The sequence below is a fragment of the Oncorhynchus mykiss genome, chromosome 3 (assembly GCF_013265735.2).
Source record: "Oncorhynchus mykiss isolate Arlee chromosome 3, USDA_OmykA_1.1, whole genome shotgun sequence".
NCBI lineage: Eukaryota > Metazoa > Chordata > Actinopteri > Salmoniformes > Salmonidae > Oncorhynchus > Oncorhynchus mykiss.
In genome coordinates, this window is record NC_048567.1 from 4,921,292 (window position 1) to 4,947,803 (window position 26,512).

The following is a 26,512-nucleotide window of genomic DNA, read 5'->3' on the forward strand; positions in this document are numbered from 1 at the left end:
TGGTCTCACATGACTACCTGTCAAAATAAATCAAATACACACTGATCCAATTATAAAAGTTGCTCTAAAGGGTCACTTCGACTATTGTTGCATAACACAAGAGTACATTGTTGTTGACCAGCCACTCAAAAATAATTACATAACTTTCTACATTACTATCAACACACTATGCAATAAGAGCAAAAAGCTGCTTCCTGATAACCCAGACCATAGACACATACAGTAGATGTTTCATCGACCTGTTCCATCCTTGAGTGGCTGTGTAGTGCAATGTGTGTGTGTGTGTGTATTTGTGTGTGTGCATGCGTGCGTGTGTGTGTCTGTGGTTGGACATGCGCCTGTGCCCTTTATCCGGGAACCAGACGGACACACTGATCTAGCATTTTGTACATCTAGGGAACATTGTTTGCCTCTGGAAATGTCTGCCAGGTTAGGTAACTTAATCACTGTCTGTTAAATCAATACAGTCACCATAATTCTCCCTGTCTCTCCCTGTCTCTCCCTGTCTCTCTGTCTCTGTGTGTCTTTTATTCTTTCTTTCATTTTTTCTTTCTTTCTTTCTTTCTTTCTTTCTTTCTTTCTTTCTTTCTTTCTTTCTTTCTTTCTTTCTTTCTCTCTCTCTCTCTCTCTCTCTCTCTCTCTCTCTCTCTCTCCCTCTTTCCCTCTCTCTCTCTCACATGCTCTCTCTTTCTCAGGTCACAAATCTTGCTGCTGTGATGGCACACTGTGGTATTTCACCCAGTAGATATGGGAGTTCATCAAATTCGGGTTTGTTTTCAAATTATTTGTGGATCTGTGTAATCTGAGGGAAATATGTGTCTCTTATATGGTCATACATTGGGAAAGAGGTTAGGAAGTGCAGCTCAGTTTCCACCTCATTTTGTGGGCAGTGTGCACATAGCCTGTCTTCTCTTGAGAGCCAGGTCTGCCTACGGTGGCCTTTCTCTCTCACACTCTCTTTCTCCCTCTCTCTTCTCTCTCTTACTTCTGCCTTTCTATCGCTCCCTCTGTCATGGAACAGTGTCAAACCGTCTTTCAATTAACTTCTCTAATGCAACAGCTTTTTAGATCCCCCTCTGAACACAATTAGGAACCCAGTTGGAGTTAGGAATAGGCTAACTAAAACCCAGTGCAATCATTCCTCCCCTTTAACTCCCAGGACACAGAGAAAAGCTCCTGAACAAATCCTCCCCTCCAAAGACCCCTGATAGATAGATAGATAGATAGATAGATAGATAGATAGATAGATAGATAGATAGATAGATAGATAGATAGACATGTCTGTTTATTCTTCATAATGATAAGACTTCTGTGCATTACAAAATAATGATGCCCAGCAGGTACTTCTCATAATTAGGAAGTCACTGAGAAGCTACTTTGGTGAGGTGTGTCTAAAGTCTAGATCATCTGTGCGTAGCGTAGCGTCATACCCAGACACAAACTACATTTAATTGTTACACAAACTTGAATTTCCTATACATTTATGAGTCATTTCATGGTTTCCTCCACCAGAACCATATTAGAGGAATAGTTCAAAGTTAACATACACAATCGTCTTAAGTTTACTCCAGTCAGAGTCACCGCCAGTTCTTGGAAACAGTTGAGTCAATCAAATCAAATCTAATCAAATTTATCACATACACATTGTTAGCAGATGTTAATGCGAGTGTAGTGAAATGCTTGTGCTTCTAGTTCTGACAATGCAGTCACAACCAACGAGTAATCTAACCAAACAATTTCACAACAACTACCTTATACACACAAGTGTAAAGGGATGAAGAATATGTACATAAAGATATATGAATGAGTGATGGTACAGAACGGCATAGGCAAGATGCAGTAGATGGTATCGAGTACAGTATATACATATGAGATGAGTAATGTAGGGTATGTAAACATATAAAAGTGGCATTGTTTAAAGTGGCTAGTGATACATGTATTACATACATTTTTACATTATTTAAGGTGGCTGGAGTTGAGTCAGTATGTTGGCAGCAGCCACTCATTGTTAGTGGTGGCTGTTTAACAGTCTGATGACCTTGAGATAGAAGCTGTTTTTCAGTCTCTCGGTCCCTGCTTTGATGCACCTGTACTGACCTTGCCTTCTCGATGATAGCGAGGTGAATAGGCAGTGGCTCGGGTGGTTGTTGTCCTTGATGATCTTTATGGCCTTTCTGTGACATTGGGTGGTGTAGGTGTCCTGGAGGGCAGGTAGTTTGCCCCCGGTGATGTGCTGTGCAGACCTCACTACCCTCAGGAGAGCCTTACGGTTGTGGGCGGAGCAGTTGCCGTACCAGGCGGTGATACAGCCCGACAGGATGCTCTCAATTGTGCATCTGTAAAAGTTTGTGAGTGCTTTTGGTGACAAGACGAATTTCTTCAGCCTCCTGAGGTTGAAGAGGCGCTGCTGCGCCTTCTTCACCAAGCTGTCTGTGTGGGTGGACCAATTCAGTTTGTCTGTGATGTGTACGCCGAGGAACTTAAAACGTACTACCCTCTCCACTACTGTTCCATCGATGTGGATAGGGGGGTGCTCCCTCTGCTGTTTCCTGAAGTCCACGATCATCTCCTTTGTTTTGTTGATCTTGAGTGTGAGGTTATTTTCCTGACACCACACTCTGAGGGCCCTCACCTCCTCCCTGTAGGCCGTCTCGTCGTTGTTGGTAATCAAGCCTACCACTGTAGTGTCGTCTGCAAACTTGATGATTGAGTTGAAGGCGTGCATGGCCACGCAGTCGTGGGTGAAAAGGGAGTACAGGAGGGGGCTCAGAACGCACCCTTGTGGGGCCCCAGTGTTGAGGATCAGCGGGGTGATGAGGGTCCTCAGGAAGTCCAGGACCCAGTTGCACAGGGCGGGGTCGAGACCCAAGGTCTCAAGATTGATGACGAGTTTGGAGGGTACTATGGTGTTAAATTCTAAGCTGTAGTCGATGAACAGCATTCTCATATAGGTATTCCTCTTGTCCAGATGGGTTTGGGCAGTGTGCAGTGTGGTTGCAATTGCGTTGTCTGTGGACCTATTGGGGCGGTAAGCAAATTGGAGTAGGTCTAGGGTGTCAGGTAGGGTGGAGGTGATATGGTCCTTGGCTAGTCTCTCAAAGCACTTCATGATGACGGAGGTGAATGCTACGGGGCGGTAGTCGTTTAGCTCAGTTACCTTAGCTTTCTTGGGAACAGGAACAATGGTGGCCTTCTTGAAGCATGTGGGAACAGCAGACTGGGATAAGGATTGATTGAATATGTCCGTAAACACACCAGCCAGCTGGTCTGCGCATGCTCTGAGGACGCGGCTGGGGATGCCGTCTGGGCCTGCAGCCTTGCGAGGGTTAACACGTTTAAATGTTTTACTCACGTCGGCCTCAGTGAAGGAGAGCCCGTAGGTTTTGGTAGCGGGCCGTGTCAGTGGCACTGTTTTGACCTCAAAGCGAGCAAAGAAGTTGTTGAGTCTGTCTGGGAGCAAGACATGCTGGTCCGCGATGGGGCTGGTTTTCTTTTTGTAATCCGTGATTGACTGTAGACCCTGCCACATACCTCTTGTGTCTGAGCCGTTGACTTGCGGCTCTACTTTGTCTCTATACTGAAGCTTAGCTTGTTTGATTGCCTTGTGGAGGGAATAGCTACACTGTTTGTATTCGGTCATGTTTCCGGTCACCTTGCCCTGGTTAAAAGCAGTGGTTCACACTTTCAGTTTCGAGCGAATACTGCCATCAATCCACGGTTTCCGGTTTGGGAATGTTTTAATAGTTGCTGTGGGTACGATATCGCCGATGCACTTGCTAATAAACTCGCTCACCAAATCAGCATATTCATCAATGTTGTTGTGTGACACAATGCGGAACATATCCCAATCCACGTGATCGAAGCAATCTTGAAGCGTGGAATCTAATTGGTCAGACCAGCATTGAACAGACCTTAGTCTCTGTCTATAGACTGGGAGCAAAATGGAGTCGTGGTCAGCTTTTCCGAAACGAGGGCAGGGGAGGGCCTTATATGCATCGCAGAAGTTAGAATAACAACGATCCAGGGTTTTTACCAGCCCTGGTAGCACAATCGATAAGCTGATAGAATTTAGGGAGTCTTGTTTTCAGATTAGCCTTGTTAAAATCCCCAGCTACAATGAATGCAGCCTCAGGATATGTGTTTTCCAGTTTACATAGAGTCAAATAAAGTTCTTTCAGGGCCGTCGATGTGTCTGCTTGGTGGGGAATATATTCGGCAGTGATTATAATCGAAGAGAATTCTCTTGGTAGATAATGGGGTCGGCATTTGATTGTGAGGAATTCTAAGTCAGGTGAACAGAAGGACTTGAGTTCCTGTATGTTGTCATGATCACACCACGTCTCGTTAATCATAAGGCATATCCCCCCGCCCCTCTTCTGACCAGAAAGATGCTTGTTTCTGTCGGCGCGATGCGTGAAGAAACCAGCTGGCTGTACCAACTCCGATAGTGTGTCTCGAGTGAGCCATGTTTCTGTGAAGCAAAGAATGTTACAGTCTCTGATGTCTCTCTGGAATGCTACCCTTGATCAGATTTCATCAACGTTGTTGTCAAGAGACTGGACATTGGCGAGTAGTATGCTCGGGAGCGGTGTGCGATGTGCCCGTCTCCAGAGCCTGACCAGACGACTGCTTCGTCTGCCCTTTTTACGGGGTGGTTGTTTTGGTTGGCCGGCTGGGATCCGATCCATTGTCCTGGGTGGTGGGCAAAACACAGGATCCGTTTCGGGAACCCTCCCTAACACGGACAACGTGATGGATGAGACAAGGATATCCCTACCGACCAAACCCTCCCTAACCCGGACGACCCGATGGATGAGACAAGGATATCCCTACCGACCAAACCCTCCCTAACCCGGACGACCCGATGGATGAGACAAGGATATCCCTACCGGCCAAACCCTCCCTAACACGGACGACCCGATGGATGAGACAAGGATATCCCTACCGGCCAAACCCTCCCTAACCCGGACAACCCGATGGATGAGACAAGGATATCCCTACCGGCCAAACCCTCCCTAACACGGACGACCCGATGGATGAGACAAGGATATCCCTACCGACCAAACCCTCCCTAACCCGGACGACCCGATGGATGAGACAAGGATATCCCTACCGACCAAACCCTCCCTAACACGGACGACCCGATGGATGAGACAAGGATATCCCTACCGACCAAACCCTCCCTAACCCGGACGACCCGATGGATGAGACAAGGATATCCCTACCGACCAAACCCTCCCTAACCCGGACGACCCGATGGATGAGACAAGGATATCCCTACCGACCAAACCCTCCCTAACCCGGACGACCCGATGGATGAGACAAGGATATCCCTACCGGCCAAACCCTCCCTAGCACAGACGACCCGATGGATGAGACAAGGATATCCCTACCGACCAAACCCTCCCTAACCCGGACGACCCGATGGATGAGACAAGGATATCCCAACCGAACAAACCCTCCCTAACCCGGACGACCCGATGGATGAGACAAGGATATCCCTACCGACCAAACCCTCCCTAACCCGGACGACCCGATCGATGAGACAAGGATATCCCTACCGACCAAACCCTCCCTAACACGGACGACCCGATGGATGAGACAAGGATATCCCTACCGACCAAACCCTCCCTAACACGGACGACCCGATGGATGAGACAAGGATATCCCTACCGACCAAACCCTCCCTAACACGGACGACCCGATGGATGAGACAAGGATATCCCTACCGACCAAACCCTCCCTTACCCGGACGACCCGATGGATGAGACAAGGATATCCCTACCGACCAAACCCTCCCTAACACGGACGACCCGATGGATGAGACAAGGATATCCCCACCGGCCAAATCATCCCTAACACAGACAACCCGATGGATGAGACAAGGATATCCCTACCGACCAAACCCTCCCTAACACGGACGACCCGATGGATGAGACAAGGATATCCCTACCGGCCAAACCCTCCCTTACCCGGACGACTCGCTGGATGAGACAAGGATATCCCTACCGACCAAACCCTCCCTAACACGGACGACCCGATGGATGAGACAAGGATATCCCTACCGACCAAACCCTCCCTAACACGGACGACCCGATGCGCCAATTGTGCGTTGCCCCATGGACCTCCCGGTCGCGGCCGGCTGCAACAGAGCCGATGCAGTGCCTTAGACCACTGCGCCACCCGGGAGGCCCCAGGTTCCTGCCTTTCTAGGGAGTTTTTCCTAGCCACCGTGCTTCTACATCTGCATTTCTTCCTGTTTGAGGTGTATAGGCTGGGTTTCTGTATAACATGTGACATCAGCTGATGTAAAAAGGGCTTTATAAATGCATTTCCTAACCTCCTGCCAAATGTATGACCATATTAGAGACACATATTTCCCTCAGATTACACAGATCCACAAAGAATTTGAAAACAAACCTGATTTTGATTAACTCCCATATCTACTGGTTGAAATACCACAGTGTGCCATCACAGCAGCAAGATTTGTGACCTGTTGCCACAAGTAAAGGTCAACCAGTGAAGAACAAACACCATTGTAAATACAACCCATGTGTATGTTTATTTATTTTCCCTTTTGTACTTTAACCATTTGTACATCGTTACAACACATAATATGACATTTGAGTGTAATGTTTACTGTTCATTTTTATTGTTTATTTCACTTTTGTATATTATCTTCTTGCTTTGGTAATGTTAACATATGTTTCCCATGCCAATAAAGCCTCTTGAATTGAATTGAGAGAGAGAGAAGGGGGGAAAGAGAGAGAGAGGGAGAGATTACTACACACAACAATAAACTGGGATCAGAGCCTGGAGTTAATTACACCCCAGACATGATCTCCTGCTCTATTTTTCTCTCTATCGTTTTCTCTATCCTTCTCTCTATCCATCTCTCTATCCATCCCTCTATCCCTCCTCCTCCTCCTCCCTATATTGCAGCACTCAGAGTCAAGCCAGATTAACGGGGTGCTGAGTCCCAGTCTGCTAGAGATTGGCTTCTGACCCAGTAACATAAAGGGACATAATGCAGTACATATAGAGATCCCAGCAGTAGGTCAGACTCTGTTTTTTTTGTGGCCCCTGTGACCTGGTCTACACTTTCACTTTCCCTATAGCCCTGCCTGTGTGAGATTGTGTATGTGTGTGTGTGTGCTTGTCACAGTGTGTGCGTGTGTTTACATGCATTCCTGAGTGTGTGTTCCTTCATGCACGCCTGTGTGAGAGAACAGGTGTGTCCCAGTAAGTGTCTCAGCTAGTGTCAGAGTAGGGTCAGAATGGAGGTTCCTTGCAGCTGTCCCTAATAACCTCTCTCTGTCACTCTCTTTCTCTCTCAATTTCCTTCTGTCACTCTCTCTCTCCTTCTCTCTTTCTATCAGGGCCACTGGCACTCTGCCAAGAGAATTCCCATCACACTGCCAAGACCAACTACTGGGCAAAGAAGTTTTAAGAGCCATGGAGAGGGCAAGAGAGATGAGGGAAGAGGAGGGGTAGACATGGGGAATGGAGGGGTAGACATGAGGAGCAGAGGGGTAGTCATGGGGAGGGGAGGGGTAGACATTGGGATGGAAGGGGTTAGGCAGTAGGGATGGAAGGGGTTAGGCAGTAGGGAGGGGAGGGGTAGACATGGGGATGGAAGGGGTTAGGCAGTAGGGATGGGAGGGGTAGACATGGGGATGGGAGGGGTAGACATGGGGATGGAAGGGATTAGGCAGTAGGGAGGGGAGGGGTAGACATGGGGATGGAAGGGGCTAAGGCAGTAGGGATGGAAGGGGCTTTAGGCAGTAGGGAGGGGAGCGGTAGATATGGGGATGGAAGGGGTTAGGCAGTAGGGAGGGCAGGGGTAGACATGGGGATGGAAGGGGTTAGGCCGTAGTTAGAGAAAGAGAAGCAGGCTCATGTCTAAAGGAAGATGATCTGAGGAACAGAAAAGGGAGAGTGTGAGACCTAAGTGGGAAGTGAGTGAGACAGACAGACAGATGGGGAAGAGAAAGAAGGACAGAAGGAGGATTAATGGAGGAACCAGAGAGGTTTCTGTGGTCAGGGGGAATAGAAAGGGAGAAGGAGACAGTGGATGAACCAGTGACATCTCTGTGGTCAGGTGGAATAGAAAGGGAGAAGGAGACAGTGGGGGAACCAGAGAGGTCTCTGTGGGTCAGGGGGAATAGAAAGGGAGAAGGAGACAGTGGTTGAACCAGTGACATCTCTGTGGTCAGGTGGAATAGAAAGGGAGAAGGAGACAGTGGGGGAACCAGAGAGGTCTCTGTGGTTAGGGGGAATAGAAAGGGAGAAGGAGACAGTGGGGTAACCAGAGAGGTCTCTGTGGTCAGGTGGAATAGAAAGGGAGAAGGAGACAGTGGGGGAACCAGAGAGGTCTCTGTGGGTCAGGGGGAATAGAAAGGGAGAAGGAGACATTGGGGGAACCAGAGACATCTCTGTGGTCAGGTGGAATAGAAAGGGAGAAGGAGACAGTGGGGGAACCAGAGACATCTCTGTGGTCAGGTGGAATAGAAAGGGAGAAGGAGACAGTGGGGGAACCAGAGACATCTCTGTGGTCAGGGGGAATAGAAAGGGAGAAGGAGACAGTGGGGGAACCAGAGAGGTCTCTGTGGTCAGGGGGGAATAGAAAGGGAGAAGGAGACAGTGGGAGAACCATTTCAAACACAGACCCTGTTGTTCTCTCCCATTGCTGTCTTGAAACTCTCCACTGAGATTAAAGGATTTCCCCCTCTACCCAGGAGGCCCCACCCCTTTTTCTCTCCTGCTCTCCTGTTTCGCTTTCTTTTTTTTCTCCTCTCCATTTCTGTTTTGCCTCCTCTCCATTTCTGTTTTTCTTTCTTTCTTTCTTTCTTTCTTTCTTTCTTTCTTTCTTTCTTTCTTTCTTTCTTTCTTTCTTTCTTTCTTTCTTTCTTTCTTTCTTTCTTTCTTTCTTTCTTTCTTTCTTTCTTTCTGCTTCAAATTCAAAGTGCTTTATTTGCATGACAAGTGCACTTGTGTTGTCAAAGCACCATACATAGACACACTGTTCCTGTTACCGTCTCTCTGTCCCCTGGCTAGTTTTACTCGCCTTCTTTAAGTTCTAGCCCTCTGTTTTGCATGGCTTGGGGGTTAGAGGGGTAGGATGGGAGGGGAGCTTGTAAATGACTTAGCCAGAAAGATGACCACTTCAGTGGGTAGAGACTGCAAATCAGCCAGCCCCTGCATGGGGGGTGAGCTATGGGGGAGTAGACAATGGTGCTTCCAGGCCATGCTACTTCAGAGACATGAAAGCCTCCGTCGTGCAGCACTATTGTTGAACATACCAGCATTCCAGCCATGAGTGAGTGTTGCCCAGATAGCCAGGCTATTTAGCACAGCCCGGGCCCCTCTGAGTGAAGACTGGTGTTGAACAAGACTCCCACAGCCAGGCCAACAGTGAAGACTGGGGTTGAACAAGACTCCCACTGCCAGGCCAACAGTGAAGACTGGGGTTGAACAAGACTCCCACAGCCAGGCCAACAGGTAAAACTGGGGTTGAACAAGACTCCCACAGCCAGGCCAACAGTGAAGACTTGTGTTGAACAAGACTCCCACAGCCAGGCCAACAGTGAAGACTGGGGTTGAACAAGACTCCCACAGCCAGGCCAACAGTGAAGACTGGGGTTGAACAAGACTCCCACAGCCAGGCCAACAGTGAAGACTGGGGTTGAACAAGACTCCCACAGCCAGGCCAACAGTGAAGACTGGGGTTGAACAAGACTCCCACAGCCAGGCCAACAGTGAAGACCTACCAAGGGATTGTTGGTGTGTGTGTGTGTGTGTGTGTGTGTGTGTGTGTGTGTGTGTGTGTGTGTGTGTGTGTGTGTGTGTGTGTGTGTGTGTGTGTGTGTGTGTGTACGTGCGTGCGTGTGTGTGTGAGGAGAACAACAGGGACCCCCGGGTCAGCATAACAAGGGCTGGGGTTGACCATAATGACGGGTCCTATTCACTAACCCCTGTCTGAGTAGCCCAGCGCTCCTTTCACTGTGCCGGGTAAAGTGCGTCACTAGCCATCATTAGCATCGAGTTCCGTCATAATCACACATTCCTCTGCCCATAACCTCTCTGGTGAAACACTCAGTCACTGTGTTTAGTAGTCACCCTGCCCCTCGTCTTCTCTCTTGACAAAGTGCATCACACTGATGCCTGTGGTGATCATCCATTCACTCAACAATAGAGTTGAAAAGTCTCCTGAAATGTTTTACACAGATCCTGGAACATAACCACAGAGTATGTTTGACCACAGCGTTTGTATTCCATACTGGGGGGAAAAGGCATTTACAGTAAATAAATAAATGTTGCTTTATTTTTGCCAAATTGATTACATAATGTGTCATTTCCATGTGGATATAGCTATAATGTTATGATGGGAATGACATACTGTTAAACCATTAGAACCATTTAAACCATTAAACCAAAAATATAGGCACAGTTTCACGAGAGGAGTGTGCTGTCAACCTTTGTCATCTTCAACACAGCTGTGCTAGCGCTGCTAATTAGACTAACACATGTTTTATTGCCACAACTGGTAGCCGGGCTCTGGGGTCCTCCTGATGTTGTTGGCTTCTCTCCCTGGAGAGATGGAACTGTTGAGGCGATACCTGCAGATAGACAGACAGACTCTACAGACTGACAGACCCTACAGACAGACAGACAGACAGACAGACAGACAGACAGACTGACAGACCCTACAGACAGACAGACCCTACAGACAGACAGACAGACAGACAGACAGACAGACAGACAGACAGACAGACAGACAGACAGACAGACAGACAGACAGACAGACAGACAGAGGAATACAAAGGCAAAGGTGATTGTAGATGAGGGTAGAAAGTGCTCAACTACATTTTCTTCAAAGGACAATGGGGAAGCAAGCCTATATGAAAATCAAAAAAGGAGGCCATCACTCCATTGACAGGGGGGAGACCACGGTAAGATAGAGGGGAGACCACGGTAAGATAGAGGGGAGACCACGGTAAGATAGAGGGGAGACCACGGTAAGATAGAGGGGAGACCACGGTAAGATAGAGGGGAGACCACGGTAAGATAGAGGGGAGACCACGGTAAGATAGAGGGGAGACCACGGTAAGATAGAGGGGAGACCACGGTAAGATAGAGGGGAGACAGGGGTATGATAGAGGGGAGACCACGGTAAGATAGAGGGGAGACAGGGGTATGATAGGGGGGAGACCACGGTAAGATAGAGGGGAGACAGGGGTATGATAGAGGGGAGACCACGGTAAGATAGAGGGGAGACAGGGGTATGATAGAGGGGAGACCACGGTAAGATAGAGGGGAGACAGGGGTATGATAGAGGGGAGACCACGGTAAGATAGAGGGGAGACAGGGGTATGATAGAGGGGAGACCACGGTAAGATAGAGGGGAGACAGGGGTATGATAGGGGGGAGACCACGGTAAGATAGAGGGGAGACAGGGGTATGATAGGGGGGAGACCACGGTAAGATAGAGGGGAGACAGGGGTATGATAGGGGGGAGACCACGGTAAGATAGAGGGGAGACCACGGTAAGATAGAGGGGAGACCACGGTAAGATAGAGGGGAGACCACGGTAAGATAGAGGGGAGACCACGGTAAGATAGAGGGGAGACAGGGGTATGATAGAGGGGAGACCACGGTAAGATAGAGGGGAGACAGGGGTATGATAGGGGGGAGACCACGGTAAGATAGCGGGGAGACCACGGTAAGATAGAGGGGAGACAGGGGTATGATAGGGGGGAGACCACGGTAAGATAGAGGGGAGACCACGGTAAGATAGAGGGGAGACAGGGGTATGATAGGGGGAGACCAAGGTAAGATAGAGGGGAGACAGGGGTATGATAGAGGGGAGACCACGGTAAGATAGAGGGGAGACCACGGTAAGATAGAGGGCGGACAGGGGTATGATAGGGGGGAGACCACGGTAAGATAGAGGGCGGACAGGGGTATGATAGGGGGGAGACCACGGTATGATAGAAGGGAGACCACGGTAAGATAGAGGGGAGACAGGGGTATGATAGAGGGGAGACCACGGTTTGATAGAGGGGAGACCACGATAAGATAGAGGGGAGACAGGGGTATGATAGAGGGGAGACCACGGTAAGATAGAGGGGAGACAGGGGTATGATAGAGGGGAGACCACGGTTTGATAGAGGGGAGACCACGGTAAGATAGAGGGGAGACAGGGGTATGATAGAGGGGAGACCACGGTAAGATAGAGGGGAGACAGGGGTATGATAGAGGGGAGACCACGGTAAGATAGAGGGCGGACAGGGGTATGATAGGGGGGAGACCACGGTATGATAGAGGGGAGACCACGGTAAGATAGAGGGGAGACAGGGGTATGATAGAGGGGAGACCACGGTTTGATAGAGGGGAGACCACGGTAAGATAGAGGGGAGACAGGGGTATGATAGAGGGGAGACCACGGTAAGATAGAGGGGAGACAGGGGTATGATAGAGGGGAGACCACGGTAAGATAGAGGGGAGACCACGGTAAGATAGAGGGCGGACAGGGGTATGATAGGGGGGAGACCACGGTAAGATAGAGGGCGGACAGGGGTATGATAGGGGGGAGACCACGGTATGATAGAGGGGAGACCACGGTAAGATAGAGGGGAGACAGGGGTATGATAGAGGGGAGACCACGGTTTGATAGAGGGGAGACCACGATAAGATAGAGGGGAGACAGGGGTATGATAGAGGGGAGACCACGGTAAGATAGAGGGGAGACCACGGTAAGATAGAGGGCGGACAGGGGTATGATAGGGGGGAGACCACGGTAAGATAGAGGGCGGACAGGGGTATGATAGGGGGGAGACCACGATATGATAGAGGGGAGACCACGGTAAGATAGAGGGGAGACAGGGGTATGATAGAGGGGAGACCACGGTAAGATAGAGGGGAGACAGGGGTATGATAGAGGGGAGACCACGGTTTGATAGAGGGGAGACCACGGTAAGATAGAGGGGAGACAGGGGTATGATAGAGGGGAGACCACGGTAAGATAGAGGGGAGACAGGGGTATGATAGGGGGGAGACCACGGTAAGATAGAGGGCGGACAGGGGTATGATAGGGAGGAGACCACGGTATGATAGAGGGGAGACCACGGTAAGATAGAGGGGAGACAGGGGTATGATAGAGGGGAGACCACGGTTTGATAGAGGGGAGACCACGGTAAGATAGAGGGGAGACAGGGGTATGATAGAGGGGAGACCACGGTAAGATAGAGGGGAGACAGGGGTATGATAGAGGGGAGACCACGGTTTGATAGAGGGGAGACCACGGTAAGATAGAGGGGAGACAGGGGTATGATAGAGGGGAGACCACGGTAAGATAGAGGGGAGACAGGGGTATGATAGGGGGGAGACCACGGTAAGATAGAGGGGAGACAGGGGTATGATAGGGGGGAGACCACGGTAAGATAGAGGGAAGACAGGGGTATGATAGGGGGGAGACCACGGTAAGATAGAGGGGAGACAGGGGTATGATAGAGGGGAGACCACGGTAAGATAGAGAGGAAACAGGGGTATGATAGAGGGGAGACTACGGTAAGATAGAGGGGAGACCACGGTAAGATAGAGGGGAGACAGGGGTATGATAGAGGGGAGACCACGGTAAGATAGAGGGGAGACCACGGTAAGATAGAGGGGAGACCACGGTAAGATAGAGGGGAGACAGGGGTATGATAGAGGGGATACCACGGTAAGATAGAGGGGAGACCACGGTAAGATAGAGGGGAGACAGGGGTATGATAGAGGGGAGACAGGGGTATGATAGGGGGGAGACAGGGGTATGATAGAGGGGAGACCACGGTAAGATAGAGGGGAGACCACGGTAAGATAGAGGGGAGACAGGGGTATGATAGAGGGGAGACAGGGGTATGATAGGGGGGAGACAGGAGTTTATAAAAATGGCCGGTAAGTGATCCGGTAAAGAGGAAGGCTGGTGCCGTACTCATTACCCCCACTAATGCCCAGACTGTCTGGCCTGATCAATGTTCCCACACCAACAGGATGCATTATCCCATTCCAGGCTTTTCAGGCCTGTGTGTGTATGTGTATGTGTGTGTGTGTGTGTGTGTGTGTGTGTGTGTGTGTGTGTGTGTGTGTGTGTGTGTGTGTGTGTGTGTGTGTGTGTGTGTGTGTGTGTGTGTGTGTGTGTGTGTGTGTGTTGAGACTCCACCCGGGAACTCAGTCATTGATCCAGGCCATTACAGTATGTGGGTCTTTCTGTCCAGGGTCCTGAATGAGGATGTTCGATATGTCTGAGAATGGTGGCATTGGGAATGTAATGTCCAATGGATATAAAAGATAATAGCTTTTACAGAGTCTCCAGTGGCAGTCCAGATGAGTCGATATTCAACTGAGTAGAGCTCGCAGACTCTACAGGACAGAGGTTGTCAAAGAGATAGCTAGTGTTTTCCAAGCTAACATTTAGGGGAACTTGTATATACATTTTTAGATTTTCATCAATTTTAGCAACAAGATCAGTCTATGTGGAAACCTTAGCGATGTTTGTCCTACCGCTGACCTGTGACATCCTGTAACGTGTGACCTCTCTAAGTTGCTGTTTACTTACCAACCGTGAGAGGTCACATGTTGCTGTCATAGGTCTCTGCTATAGCTTAATAAGATCAGCTCTTTAGTGGAAGACAGAGCTGGCATCTGCTTACTGACTCTCAGTTCAAGGGTCTTCACCATTAGGTCTATGAGGACAGCATGTCTACTGAACCATTAGGTCTATAAGGACAGCATGTATACTGAACCATTAGGTCTATTATGGCAGCATGTCTACTGAACCATTAGGTCTATAAGGACAGCATGTATACTGAACCATTAGGCCTATAACCACAGCATGTCTACTGAACCATTAGGTCTATCAGGAAGGACAGCATGTCTACTGAACCATTAGGCCTATAACCACAGCATGTCTACTGAACTATTAGGCCTATAACCACAGCATGTCTACTGAACCATTAGGTCTATAAGGACAGCATGTCTACTGAACCATTAGGCCTATAACCACAGCATGTCTACTGAACCATTAGGTCTATAAGGACAGCATGTCTACTGAACCATTAGGTCTATAACCACAGCATGTCTACTGAACCATTAGGCCTATAACCACAGCATGTCTACTTAACCATTATGTCTATAACCACAGCATGTCTACTGAACCATTAGGCCTATAAGGACAGCATGTCTACTGAACCATTAGGTCTATAAGGACAGCATGTCTACTGAACCATTAGGTCTATAACCACAGCATGTCTACTGAACCATTAGGCCTATAACCACAGCATGTCTACTTAACCATTAGGCCTATAACCACAGCATGTCTACTGAACCATTAGGCCTATAAGGACAGCATGTATACTGAACCATTAGGTCTATAAGGACAGCATGTCTACTGAACCATTAGGTCTATAAGGAAGGACAGCATGTCTACTGAACCATTAGGTCTATAAGGACAGCATGTCTACTGAATCATTAGGTCTATAAAGACAGCATGTATACTGAACCATTAGGTCTATAAGGACAGCATGTCTACTGACTCCTAACATTATTCCAAACCCTTACAGTAGAGTCTATTAGACACTATGTATGTCATATACTTATGGTGTTATAGTGTGTGTCTCAGCTTCTTTATTTCAAAGCACTTGTTGTAAAATAATTTCTCTGACACTGATATTTTTAGACAACCATAGCTTATGAAATTAACCCCGAATTTATGAAATTAACCGTTTCCCACAATACAAAACAATTTCACACTTTTTATGGGTCTCTGGATGTGAACTGTTTGGAACAATATTGGCTATTGACAAATTATATTTGAGAGGTTGTCACCATTGTAAAAATATGATTCATTGGTAACATGAAAGAATTCAGTTACTACTCAGTATCGGCAATCCTGGAAAGAGGCTGTAGAGTGCTGACTGCGTGGTAAGTGGACCACGCTGCTCTCTAGTGGCTCAATTATAATGGACACATTACCCTCTGCTGGTTACTCCTGCTCACTGCATGTCAGAAAACCTTACAGATAGAATAAGAGAATCACATTTATACAGTTTGAGGCAAAACACATTTTTGTTATTCAAATGAAGGTAACAACAGAAACAAAGCTTACATTTTATTTGAGATAGTCATTGTTGCTACTTTGCAAAATTACCTTGAAGATGATCCTCCCTTGAAAAACAGAATGACCATCAGTAGTTTCCCATTTCAGGAGTGAATTCCAAAAGACAACTACTCTTTACAGAGAACATTTAGTATAAACATGCTTTTACAGTGCCCTCAGGAAATAACCAGGTGAATACTTGGCAATGATTACCTGCAATCTCTAATGATGAAATATACTATTTACCTGCTTATTTCATAAACATGACACTCTAAAGTGTTAAACTGCAGTAAATGCATGATCACCAGTGTAATATTCATCCCAATGTACTAAGCTATCAAGTACAACACTCTCAACTGACATTCATATTATCAGGCAGAGGCATAATGCCCATAGGGGGCGCAGGGGAACGTGCCCCCTCAGATGTGTCCTGTTTATACAACTAAAAAAATAAATAGCCTCCTAGCAATTTTATGAAGTTGGCTTTAGCTAGCCCAGATTGGTTCCCAATCTCCCAACCTCATAACTAGCTATAAAGTAGGCTATCAAACAAGTTAGAGTAGCTAGCTTGTCTAACTATCTTAGCTGGCATGTGTGCTGGCAAGGTTGGTAGACTTTAGAAAAGTGAGGAATTATTCAATGTACTGAATAAGACTCACATTCCTTTCAATCCTTTACCCAGATTTTTAGCAGAGATGTAGAGATGAATATTTAGTTTATTGAAAAAAAGAACCACCAATCAGGTGGATACAGACAGTTCAAAAAGTTTGCTTAAATATGCAGAAAAATATACATATTTTTCACACAAAATTAAGCATAATGATCATGGCTCTAGATTGCAGGAAAATGCTTTTTCAGGTGTTTGAAAATTGCTAAATTATCCAACCACTCCCCCAGCCATCCTCACATACTTTGTGCACATTCAGATTTTTGGGGTACATGACGCCCCTGTTAAACCTCAGATTTTTGGGGTACATGACGCCCCTGTTAAAGCTCAGATTTTTGGGGTACATGACGCCCCTGTTAAACCTCAGATTTTTGGGGTACATGACGCCCCTGTTAAACCTCAGATTTTTGGGGTACATGACGCCCCTGTTAAACCTCAGATTTTTGGGGTACATGACGCCCCTGTTAAACCTCAGATTTTTGGGGTACATGACGCCCCTGTTAACAAGGGTCAGAATTCTACAAGAATGACTGGCGATGGATGCTCCAAATAATTTGTTGGATATCTGATCTCCAGCATAGTGAGGTGAAAGGACTTTTTGTCCTGAGTTGAGTTCCTACAGGTCTGTTAGTCTTTCAGTCTGCAATCTCCAAGGTAAGCATGGACGCCCCAACCTGGTAACTACACATCACCCATGCATGTCTTTTTGAAGACTCCTTACAGGTAATTTTATATTGAGAGGTCAGAGAAGAGAGGCTTGAGGATTCCTTGGTACCAGTCGTCCAATCTGTTGATGCTGTTTGTCAGAGAGGTTTGGGGCTGTCCTTAGTTCATGAGTTCCCGGTTTTCAGATGTAGGGGGTTGTTCAGTCTTTCTCTATAGTTTGAAGATGGAGGGGGTTGTTCAGTCTTTCTCTATGGTTTGCAGGTGGAGGGGGTTGTTCAGTCTTTCTCTATGGTTTGAAGGTGGAGGGGGTTGTACAGTCTTTCTCTATAGTTTGCAGGTGGAGGGGGTTGTTCAGTCTTTCTCTATAGTTTGAAGGTGGAGGGGGTTGTTCAGTGTTTCTCTACCATTTTCAGGTGGAGGGGGTTGTACAGTCTTTCTCTGTAGTTTTCAGATGGAGGGGGTTGTTCAGTCTTTCTCTATGGTTTGCAGGTGGAGGGGGTTGTACAGTCTTTCTCTATGGTTTGAAGGTGGAGGGGGTTGTACAGTCTTTCTCTATAGTTTGCAAGTGGAGGGGGTTGCTCAGTCTTTCTCTATAGTTTGCAGGTGGAGGGGGTTGTTCAGTCTTTCTGTGTGGTTTTCAGATGGAGGGGGTTGTACAGTCTTTCTCTATAGTTTTCAGATGGAGGGGGTTCAGTTTTTCTCTATGGTTTTCAGGTGGAGGGGATTGTTCGGTTTTTCACTATAGTTTTCAGATGGCGGGGGTTGTACAGTCTTTCTCTATGGTTTTCAGGTGGAGGGGGTTGTACAGTCTTTCCCTATAGTTTGAAGGTGGAGGGGGTTGTCCAGTCCTTCTCTATAGTTTGAAGGTGGAGGGGGTTGTACAGTCTTTCTCTATGGTTTTCAGATGGAGGGGGTTGTTCAGTCTTTTTCTATGGTTTTCAGATGGAGGGGGTTGTTCAGTCTTTCTCTATAGTTTTCAGATGGAGGGGGTTGTACAGTCTTTCTCTATGGTTTTCAGATGGAGGGGGTTGTTCAGTCTTTTTCTTTGTAACCCACCAGACGGGCACTCTCCTTCCAAAGCCTCTTGGCCACCGCATCATCCCTCCCCCCTGGGGCGGTCTCCGTCATGGCACAGTCACTGAGACGCACACACACACACACACACACACACACACACACACACACACACACACACACACACACACACACACACACACACACCAATAACACTTTACAAACCGGAGCTAAACAACCTTGACAACAATTGAAAACAATTAAGTACAGTGACTTGATGTCCATGTCCTATCCAGCACTACTTTCACCACAGAGCTTACCTGAAGTAGCTGCCAGACTTGTTCTCCAGTCCTGGGGTGACAGCACAGTAGATGGAGGTCTGGGCACCCTGGGTGGGGGTCTTCATGAGGAGCATGGAGGGGGCTGACAGGATGGCCCTCAGCATGGGGAACCAGGTCTCCACGTGACGAGTCAGCTCTGTCCTGATCACCCCGGGATGCAGGCTGTAGGACGTCACCCCCGTACCTACCAGGGGATCAGATCCCAGTGTTTCACACCTCTACACCGTGTCTGGGAAAAGTCCTATCTGACAGTCAATTAAAACTCTTATTGGTGACAATATTGTTGTTGTAATGGTTGTAATAAATGTGCACAAGGCCAAAGACAACCGAGGGTATTTCTGTTTACCTTTCAACCTTCTGGCCAGCTCTCTGGAGAATAGCACGTTGGCCAGCTTGCTCTGCCTGTAACTGACCAGGGAGTTGTACGGCCTCTTGGCAAAGAAAAGATCATCAAACTGGATCTTACCTAGATGTAGGGAAATATACTTTGTTTTTTACATTGCATGGCACCTATATTATGGAAAGGCAGATAAAAGTCCAATAAGCCGGTTTACCCCCTTTGTGTGCAATGCTAGACACATTGACCACACGGCTAGGGGCGGAGCTCTTGAGCTTCCCCAGAAGGAGATTGGTCAGTAGAAAGTGTCCGAGGTGATTGACAGCCAGTTGTGTCTCGAAGCCGTCCTCTGTTAGCCACTTAGGGCACATCATCACACCTGATGGAGACAACCATCATGATGAAGCGCTATATAACTGGAATCAACCATCCTTATCAGTCATAATGCCATAGAGCCAGCTTCCCATTCTAGGCCCGTATTAACAAAGCGTCTCAGAGTAAGAGTGTTAATCTAGGATCAGGTCTCCCCGGTCCATGTAATCTTATTCGTTATGATCTAAAAGGAATAAAAAAATATCCTAGATCAGCACTTTTCCCTCTGAGACGTTTTGTGAATCTGGACCCAGACATGGCAGTTCCAGTGGTTGCTGAAGCCATAGAGCCAGCTTCCCACCCAGACATGGCTGTTCCAGTGGTTGCTGATGCTCACCAGCGTTGTTGATGAGTATATCTAGGCGATCCTCACTGGCAATGAACTCTTTGGCCAACTCTCTGACAGAGTACATAGAGGCCAGGTCCAGGTGCCGCACTACGATGTTGCTGTTCCCCGTGGCTTGACGAATCTCATCCGCCGCCCTCGCAGCCCGTGTCAGGTCCCGGCATGCCATCACCACCCGCGCCCCTGCAGCTCCCCAAAGTCAGTTAGAGAAGGCACAAACACACAACACACGCCATCCCGCCACAGAGCACATCCTGTCCAAAGAGGAGGGTACCCTACTCCCAATATTGCAACCATTTCCTGGGATGGGATGGTCGAAGGCAGTAATTTAACACCCTGCATTAAAGTAGGTCAAACTGTGTCTTTACAGTGACATTGTGTACATAGCTACATAATGTGATTGTGCCATACCTCTACGTGCCATGTCATGGCACGTTTCCTTGCCAATGCCGGTGTTGGCACCGGTGACCAACACCGTCTTGCCATGTAATTGGACTGAAGATTGACACACACCCCCAGCAATCCATTTTCTCAACAGAACAACGCCTGTCGGTGCAACAAACAACATGGAGAGAATTGATACCCTCCCACATTATTGTTTGAAAGCTGTACACTTAGAAAAAAGGTGCTATCTAAAACCTAAAAGGGTTCTTCGGTTCTTCTTCCAGGTAGAACACTTTGGGTTCCATTTAGAACCCTTTCCACAGAGGGTTCTACATGGAACCCAAAAATGTTCTAACTCAAACCTAAAAGGGTTCTTTCTACATGGAACCAAAAATAGTTATCCTATGGGGACAGCCGAAGAACCCTTTTGGAAGCTTTTTTTCTAAGAGTGTAGTGGGTTCATTTGAGAGCAAAATATTATGGTGACCAGGAATATGGACTAGAACTCTGTCAGGGAAGCTCTGATGTCTGAGCTGATGATGTGTTTTTGGAGGACACATTTTTCTGGGTAGACTGACAGAAACTCTGAGCATTTTAACATGCTCCTGGAATGTATGAATAGGAGTTAACTGTGCACTTGATATTAAGAGCTGGGATATGTTTGTGATAAAGAACTGTTACAAAACATTGAATAACATCAAGATAACATTTTATTAATAACAGATGTCTGCAAAGAGAGCATAAACATATGCTGGCAAATTTAGTAAGTGTTCTTCACAAATTACAATTAACACAACCAATTTTGTTATTGTCTGTTTAATATTCAAAATAACAACAAAGTTATCGCTCTCTCTAATAAAACAATAATAAGAGAGACAAAAAGACAAACCAAGTTGAATGATAATAGAGAATGAAAATTATCTTTAGAGACTTTTCTTAAAACCGTTAAATCGATTTCATATTCTGAGTGATTTCCTTGCCCCGCCTTCACATTTAATTCAAAGTCTATTCTATATTTTTTTACTTGGTTATTTCATTGTAACAAACACGTTTCAAATAGTACAATGAAAAACAAAGGCCATGACTTACAGATCACTGTGACCGCTATGACAGCGCCATACTTAACCGGCGCAGACCGAGCAACTTCATCCCACATTTTATCCGTAGCCTTGGTCAAAAACCTGCCAGACCATAGGTGGACGGACCGAATACCGTTCGCCTTGGGAGTCACCTCGTTCTAATCGAGGAATATTACGATGTTTTGTCGGCTATGATGCTCTCATCTGAGAGCGAGGCTATTAATAGGTTTAAAGCAATTTAAATAGAGGGATTTCGCGTCTGTCTTCAGATTACGAAGAGATTACAATCGTATTCTCTAATGTATCACGGGCAATACGAGAGCAGCAGTGGTGTCAAAATACAAAGTGTTATGTTACATCTCTAGGTGTGAACTGAGTGAGCCCAGTCCAGCGAATGAAAACGCTGCAAACAGATGTAAACATACCAATGCAAATGCATAGGCAGAATGGTATAACAATGCATTTGACTAGAATACAATTCCTAGAACATGATCTGGCATAAAGACTATATCCATGTCATGCCATTTAGGCTAATCTGCTGACTACAATGATACACTTTGACATCACAATGTCGGGCTAATATCTGTATGTTTATAGGCTGCTGTGATAGTTGTTTGGTTAGGCCATTTGAGGTAAGACCTATTGCTGCATAACACATGTCCTTTATCAAATGTATAGGGACCAGAGGGAGATAGCATGCCATATGTGCTGCACTGATGGGTTATGTTTGCTACCTCACAGTAATATTACTGGTCAATTCAGCGTTACAATAGCCTAAACCTATAACCTAAGAGAATAAAATAAAATATATATATACACATTTCCAAATACAGTACCAGTCAAAAGTTTGGACACACCTAGTCATTCCAGGGTTTATTCTTATTTTTTTTTAAACTATTTTCTACATTGTAGAATAATAGTGAAGACATCAAAACTATGAAATGACACATATGGAATCATGTAGTAACCAAAAAAAGTTAACCAAATCAAAATATATTTAATATTTGATATTCTTCAAAGTAGCCACCATGTGCCTTGTTAACAGCCGAGGCCTATAGCCTATAAGCAGTATTTTTGTAACATTGTTTTGTGGAGTGGACTACATGTACATGAATCCCAAAGTGAATAAATGATCATGGATGATGACCCCTTCTCTCTTTCTCTCACACACACACACACATTACATTGCTATGGCATTTTATTGTGTTACTTTTATATTATTTCGTAAATATTTCCTTAACTCAATTTTTTGAACTGCATTGTTGGTAAATGAGCATTTCACACTTGTATTCGGCGCATGTGACAAATATTTTTTTTATTTATTTGACACACACGCGCGCACACACAGTTCACGCTGTAAAATTGTAATGTGAGAACATAAAATTTCAATGTGAGTATGTAACATTAATCAGCACATCAATAGTTAGTTCTCGAGAACCCAGCCCTTTAGTTCTCAATTGAAAGTATGGAACACAGCTGGATCAAGGAACTACAATCCTGTCACTGTTTTAAAGTTTAGAAACGTTAATAATCTTCACTTCTGATAGGCCTACAGTTTTTTTTTTCTTTTCACGTCAGGGTGGGAGAATCTTTCAAATACAAAATATACACTTACTGTATGCATTGTTAGCAAAGTTACATCATTGTTGCACCCTGCAGAATTGACAAAAACACAGCACCCAGCCAAAGTACAACACTTCCTCCACAGTTCCGCGCCATTGGAAATTGGAGGGGAGGAAGTGTAGTCTCGGTTTGAGCCAATGTTCTTTCCTAAACTCCACAGTAAACGTAGCTTTTGTATTTGAACAATTATTTCTTGCTTATATGAAAGTACAATTCTAAATGTTTCCAAAATTGTATCGCGTGTGATGTGTATTTGCATTTAGACAGCATTTTGTCAGGGACCGAGCGTCTGGGCATTTTTCTCACAAGGCGAAAGAGGAAGTCAAATGGCTCAATGTAATGCAATGGAATTTGAGTCATGAATAAGGGCTAATAAATAGCATCATGATATAACAAAATGGCTGCTTGCAGCTTCAATGAATTTGCCTTTAGTGGGTGTATGGATATTAGTATTGACACAAATTTGGTTGAAATTAATACTATTTCATGTATTTGAGTATTAATTACCGTGTTAGAAATTAATTGACTTGAATTAACTACGTTTTTAATGAAATTTATTAAAACAACGCAGTTTTAGGGCAACCCTACTTCCTGAAATGCTTTGCTCCGCCTCTCTTCTTTACATTGATGGAAGCCAATCACAGTGCAGATTTTTAAAGCGGAAATGACGCAAACTTTGTTTTGACCAATGTAATTTGCTGAAAGAGGTAAACGTCTGCCTCCTTCATGCGGATTAATATGCCTCCAATGGGGAACATATAGCCTGCGAATAATTTTTGTGTGTTCTAGTTTATTAGCGTTCTGTCTTCATATTGGACGGGGTAAGAATTTAACTGTAATAGTTTATGGTTTACCTGTAGTTTGTGTGTCACAAATAATATACATATTTTGTGCAGTAAATATATCTAATGTGCACGCTAAACGTTACAGTGGAAAGGCATCAATAGCGTAGCCTACACGTTGTGAGTAACATTACGCCGACGCAGAATGTATTTTCCACAAAATGTGAGGGGGGGGGGGGTCTTATCTCTTTGGAATGCGACTATTGCATTACGAGATCATCTCTTCTGCAATACATGTACATGACTTGTTAGACTCACGGAACGAACAGCTGTTTTATTTGAGTCATGCACCTCAAATCTGTCATGCATGTAGAGAACTATTTTTGTCCCCCGCCCCTTTCGTAAATTTTCTAGTGGTTGCCAGGGACATTTAGCGAGAAATTCTATCACAATGAGCCAGAGAAGAATAATAGATTAACTCAATTGCGTATATATATTTAAAACAATTGCCCCCCAAAAATTGTCAGAGAAGCAATGTTTTCATTCAATAGTTTAATATGTATTTTTATATCTTTAGAAATTCAATTTCATAAGATTATTTATATCCTGGACAGATTTTCTATATCTCTGAAGCCAAGTCTCTGAGTCATATTGCCAACATTCATTCAATAGGCTTTTTTTTTTTTCTTCTTCAATAGTGTAGCTTACGGCAGGTAGCCGGCAGATAGCCTATTGGTTAGAACGTTGGACTAGTAACCGAAAGGTTGCAAGATCGAATCCCCGAGCTGACAAGGTAAAAATCTGTTGTTCTGCCCCACTGTTCCTAGGCCGTGTTCTTAACTGACTTGCCTAGTAAAATAAAGGTTACAATATAATAAATGTTTGAAATAAATTAACTTTATAGTTTCATACAAGTTACACAAACACATGAAACTTATAAAAACACTGATATTTACTCAAGCAACAATGGTGTTTTTTAATGTACTGTATGATGTTCTGACACTGTTCGTAGTTCTCTAGCGATAGATCTACACTTATGAGTGTACACTTACTAGACATTTTAACCGTTCAGTGTGTCTTAGTTGTTTATTAGACATTTGATCCGTTCAGCAATATGGACGGCGATTTATTCATGGAATGTGAGGAGGAGGAGCTGGAGCCATGGCAACAGATGTATGATGACGTGGAGGAGGAGTTGGAATTCATAGAGGGCGACAACGACAGCGGTGAGCATGCCCATTGGCCAACTATTGCCACAGAGACAGACTGACACACCCTTTTGACTGTCATCTTGGTGACGGACTGATCACTGCGTTCCTTGTCATGGTCTGAACATGTATGAATGGTCAATGACCCAGTCATATAGTCGGTTAGCATAAGACACGCGTCAAACTCATTCTACGGAGAGCCGAGAATCTGCGGGTTTTCGCTCCTCCCTTGTACTTGATTGATCAAATCAAATTTTATTTGTCACATACGCCAAATAAAACAGGTGTAGTAGACCTTACAGTTAAATACTTACTTACAAGCCCTTAACCAACAATGCAGTTTTTTAAAAATACCTGAAAAATTAAAAATAAGAAAAAAATAAGAGATAAGAAAAACAAATATTCAAAGAGCAGCAGTGAATAACATTAGCAGGGCGATATACCGGTACCGGTACAGAGTCAATGTGGAGGCTATATACAGGGGGTACTGGTACAGAGTCAATGTGGAGGCTATATACAGGGGGTAAAGGTACAGAGTCAATGTGGAGGCTATATACAGGGGGTAAAGGTACAGAGTCAATGTGGAGGCTATATACAGGGGTACCGGTACAGAGTCAATGTGGAGGCTATATACAGGGGGTAAAGGTACAGAGTCAATGTGGAGGCTATATACAGGGGTACCGGTACAGAGTCAATGTGGAGGCTATATACAGGGGGTACTGGTACAGAGTCAATGTGGAGGCTATATACAGGGGGTAAAGGTACAGAGTCAATGTGGAGGCTATATACAGGGGTACCGGTACAGAGTCAATGTGGAGGCTATATACAGGGGGTAAAGGTACAGAGTCAATGTGGAGGCTATATACAGGGGTACCGGTACAGAGTCAATGTGGAGGCTATATACAGGGGTACCGGTACAGAGTCAATGTGGAGACTATATACAGGGGGTACTGGTACAGAGTCAATGTGGAGGCTATATACAGGGGGTACCGGTACAGAGTCAATGTGGAGACTATATACAGGGGGTACTGGTACAGAGTCAATGTGGAGGCTATATACAGGGGGTACCGGTACAGAGTCAATGTGGAGGCTATATACAGGGGGTACCGGTACAGAGTCAATGTGGAGGCTATATACAGGTACCGGTACAGAGTCAATGTGGAGGCTATATACAGGGGTACTGGTACAGAGTCAATATGGAGGCTATATACAGGGGGTACTGGTACAGAGTCAATATGGAGGCTATATACAGGGGGTACCGGTACAGAGACAATGTGGAGGCTATATACCCGGGGTACCGGTACAGAGTCAATGTGGAGGCTATATACAGGGGTACCGGTACAGAGTCAATGTGGAGGCTATATACAGGGGTACCGGTACAGAGTCAATGTGGAGGCTATATACAGGGGGTACTGGTACAGAGACAATGTGGAGGCTATATACAGGGGGTACCGGTACAGAGTCAATGTGGAGGCTATATACAGGGGTACCGGTACAGAGTCAATGTGGAGGCTATATACAGGGGGTACCGGTACAGAGTCAATGTGGAGGCTAT

General features: G+C 45.9%; 1 protein-coding gene across 1 annotated transcript; it reads right to left on the minus strand.

The window, feature by feature from the left end:
• Positions 1–16,137: 16,137 nt before the first annotated feature.
• On the minus strand, positions 16,138–22,209 carry LOC110518085 (retinol dehydrogenase 12-like). Its single transcript, XM_036966536.1, has 7 exons — positions 21,355–22,209; positions 20,293–20,427; positions 19,873–20,064; positions 19,381–19,542; positions 19,173–19,292; positions 18,806–19,010; positions 16,138–18,609 (listed from the first exon to the last, which is right to left on the minus strand). Exons 1-7 carry the CDS (start codon positions 21,419–21,421, stop codon positions 18,504–18,506), a joined length of 987 nt encoding a protein of 328 aa, XP_036822431.1. The 5' UTR covers positions 21,422–22,209; the 3' UTR covers positions 16,138–18,503.
• Positions 22,210–26,512: the final 4,303 nt, after the last annotated feature.

Excerpts from the sequence above, each read along its gene's own strand:
- LOC110518085 (XM_036966536.1), bottom strand. The coding sequence starts at position 21,421 with ATGTGGGATGAAGTTGCTCGGTCTGCGCCGGTTAAGTATGGCGCTGTC. Across the intron at positions 20,065-20,292 it reads CCATGACATGGCACGTAGAG|GGGCGCGGGTGGTGATGGCA; the intron begins GTATGGCACAAT and ends GGGGAGCTGCAG. Across the intron at positions 19,293-19,380 it reads TAGCATTGCACACAAAGGGG|GTAAGATCCAGTTTGATGAT; the intron begins GTAAACCGGCTT and ends CCCTACATCTAG.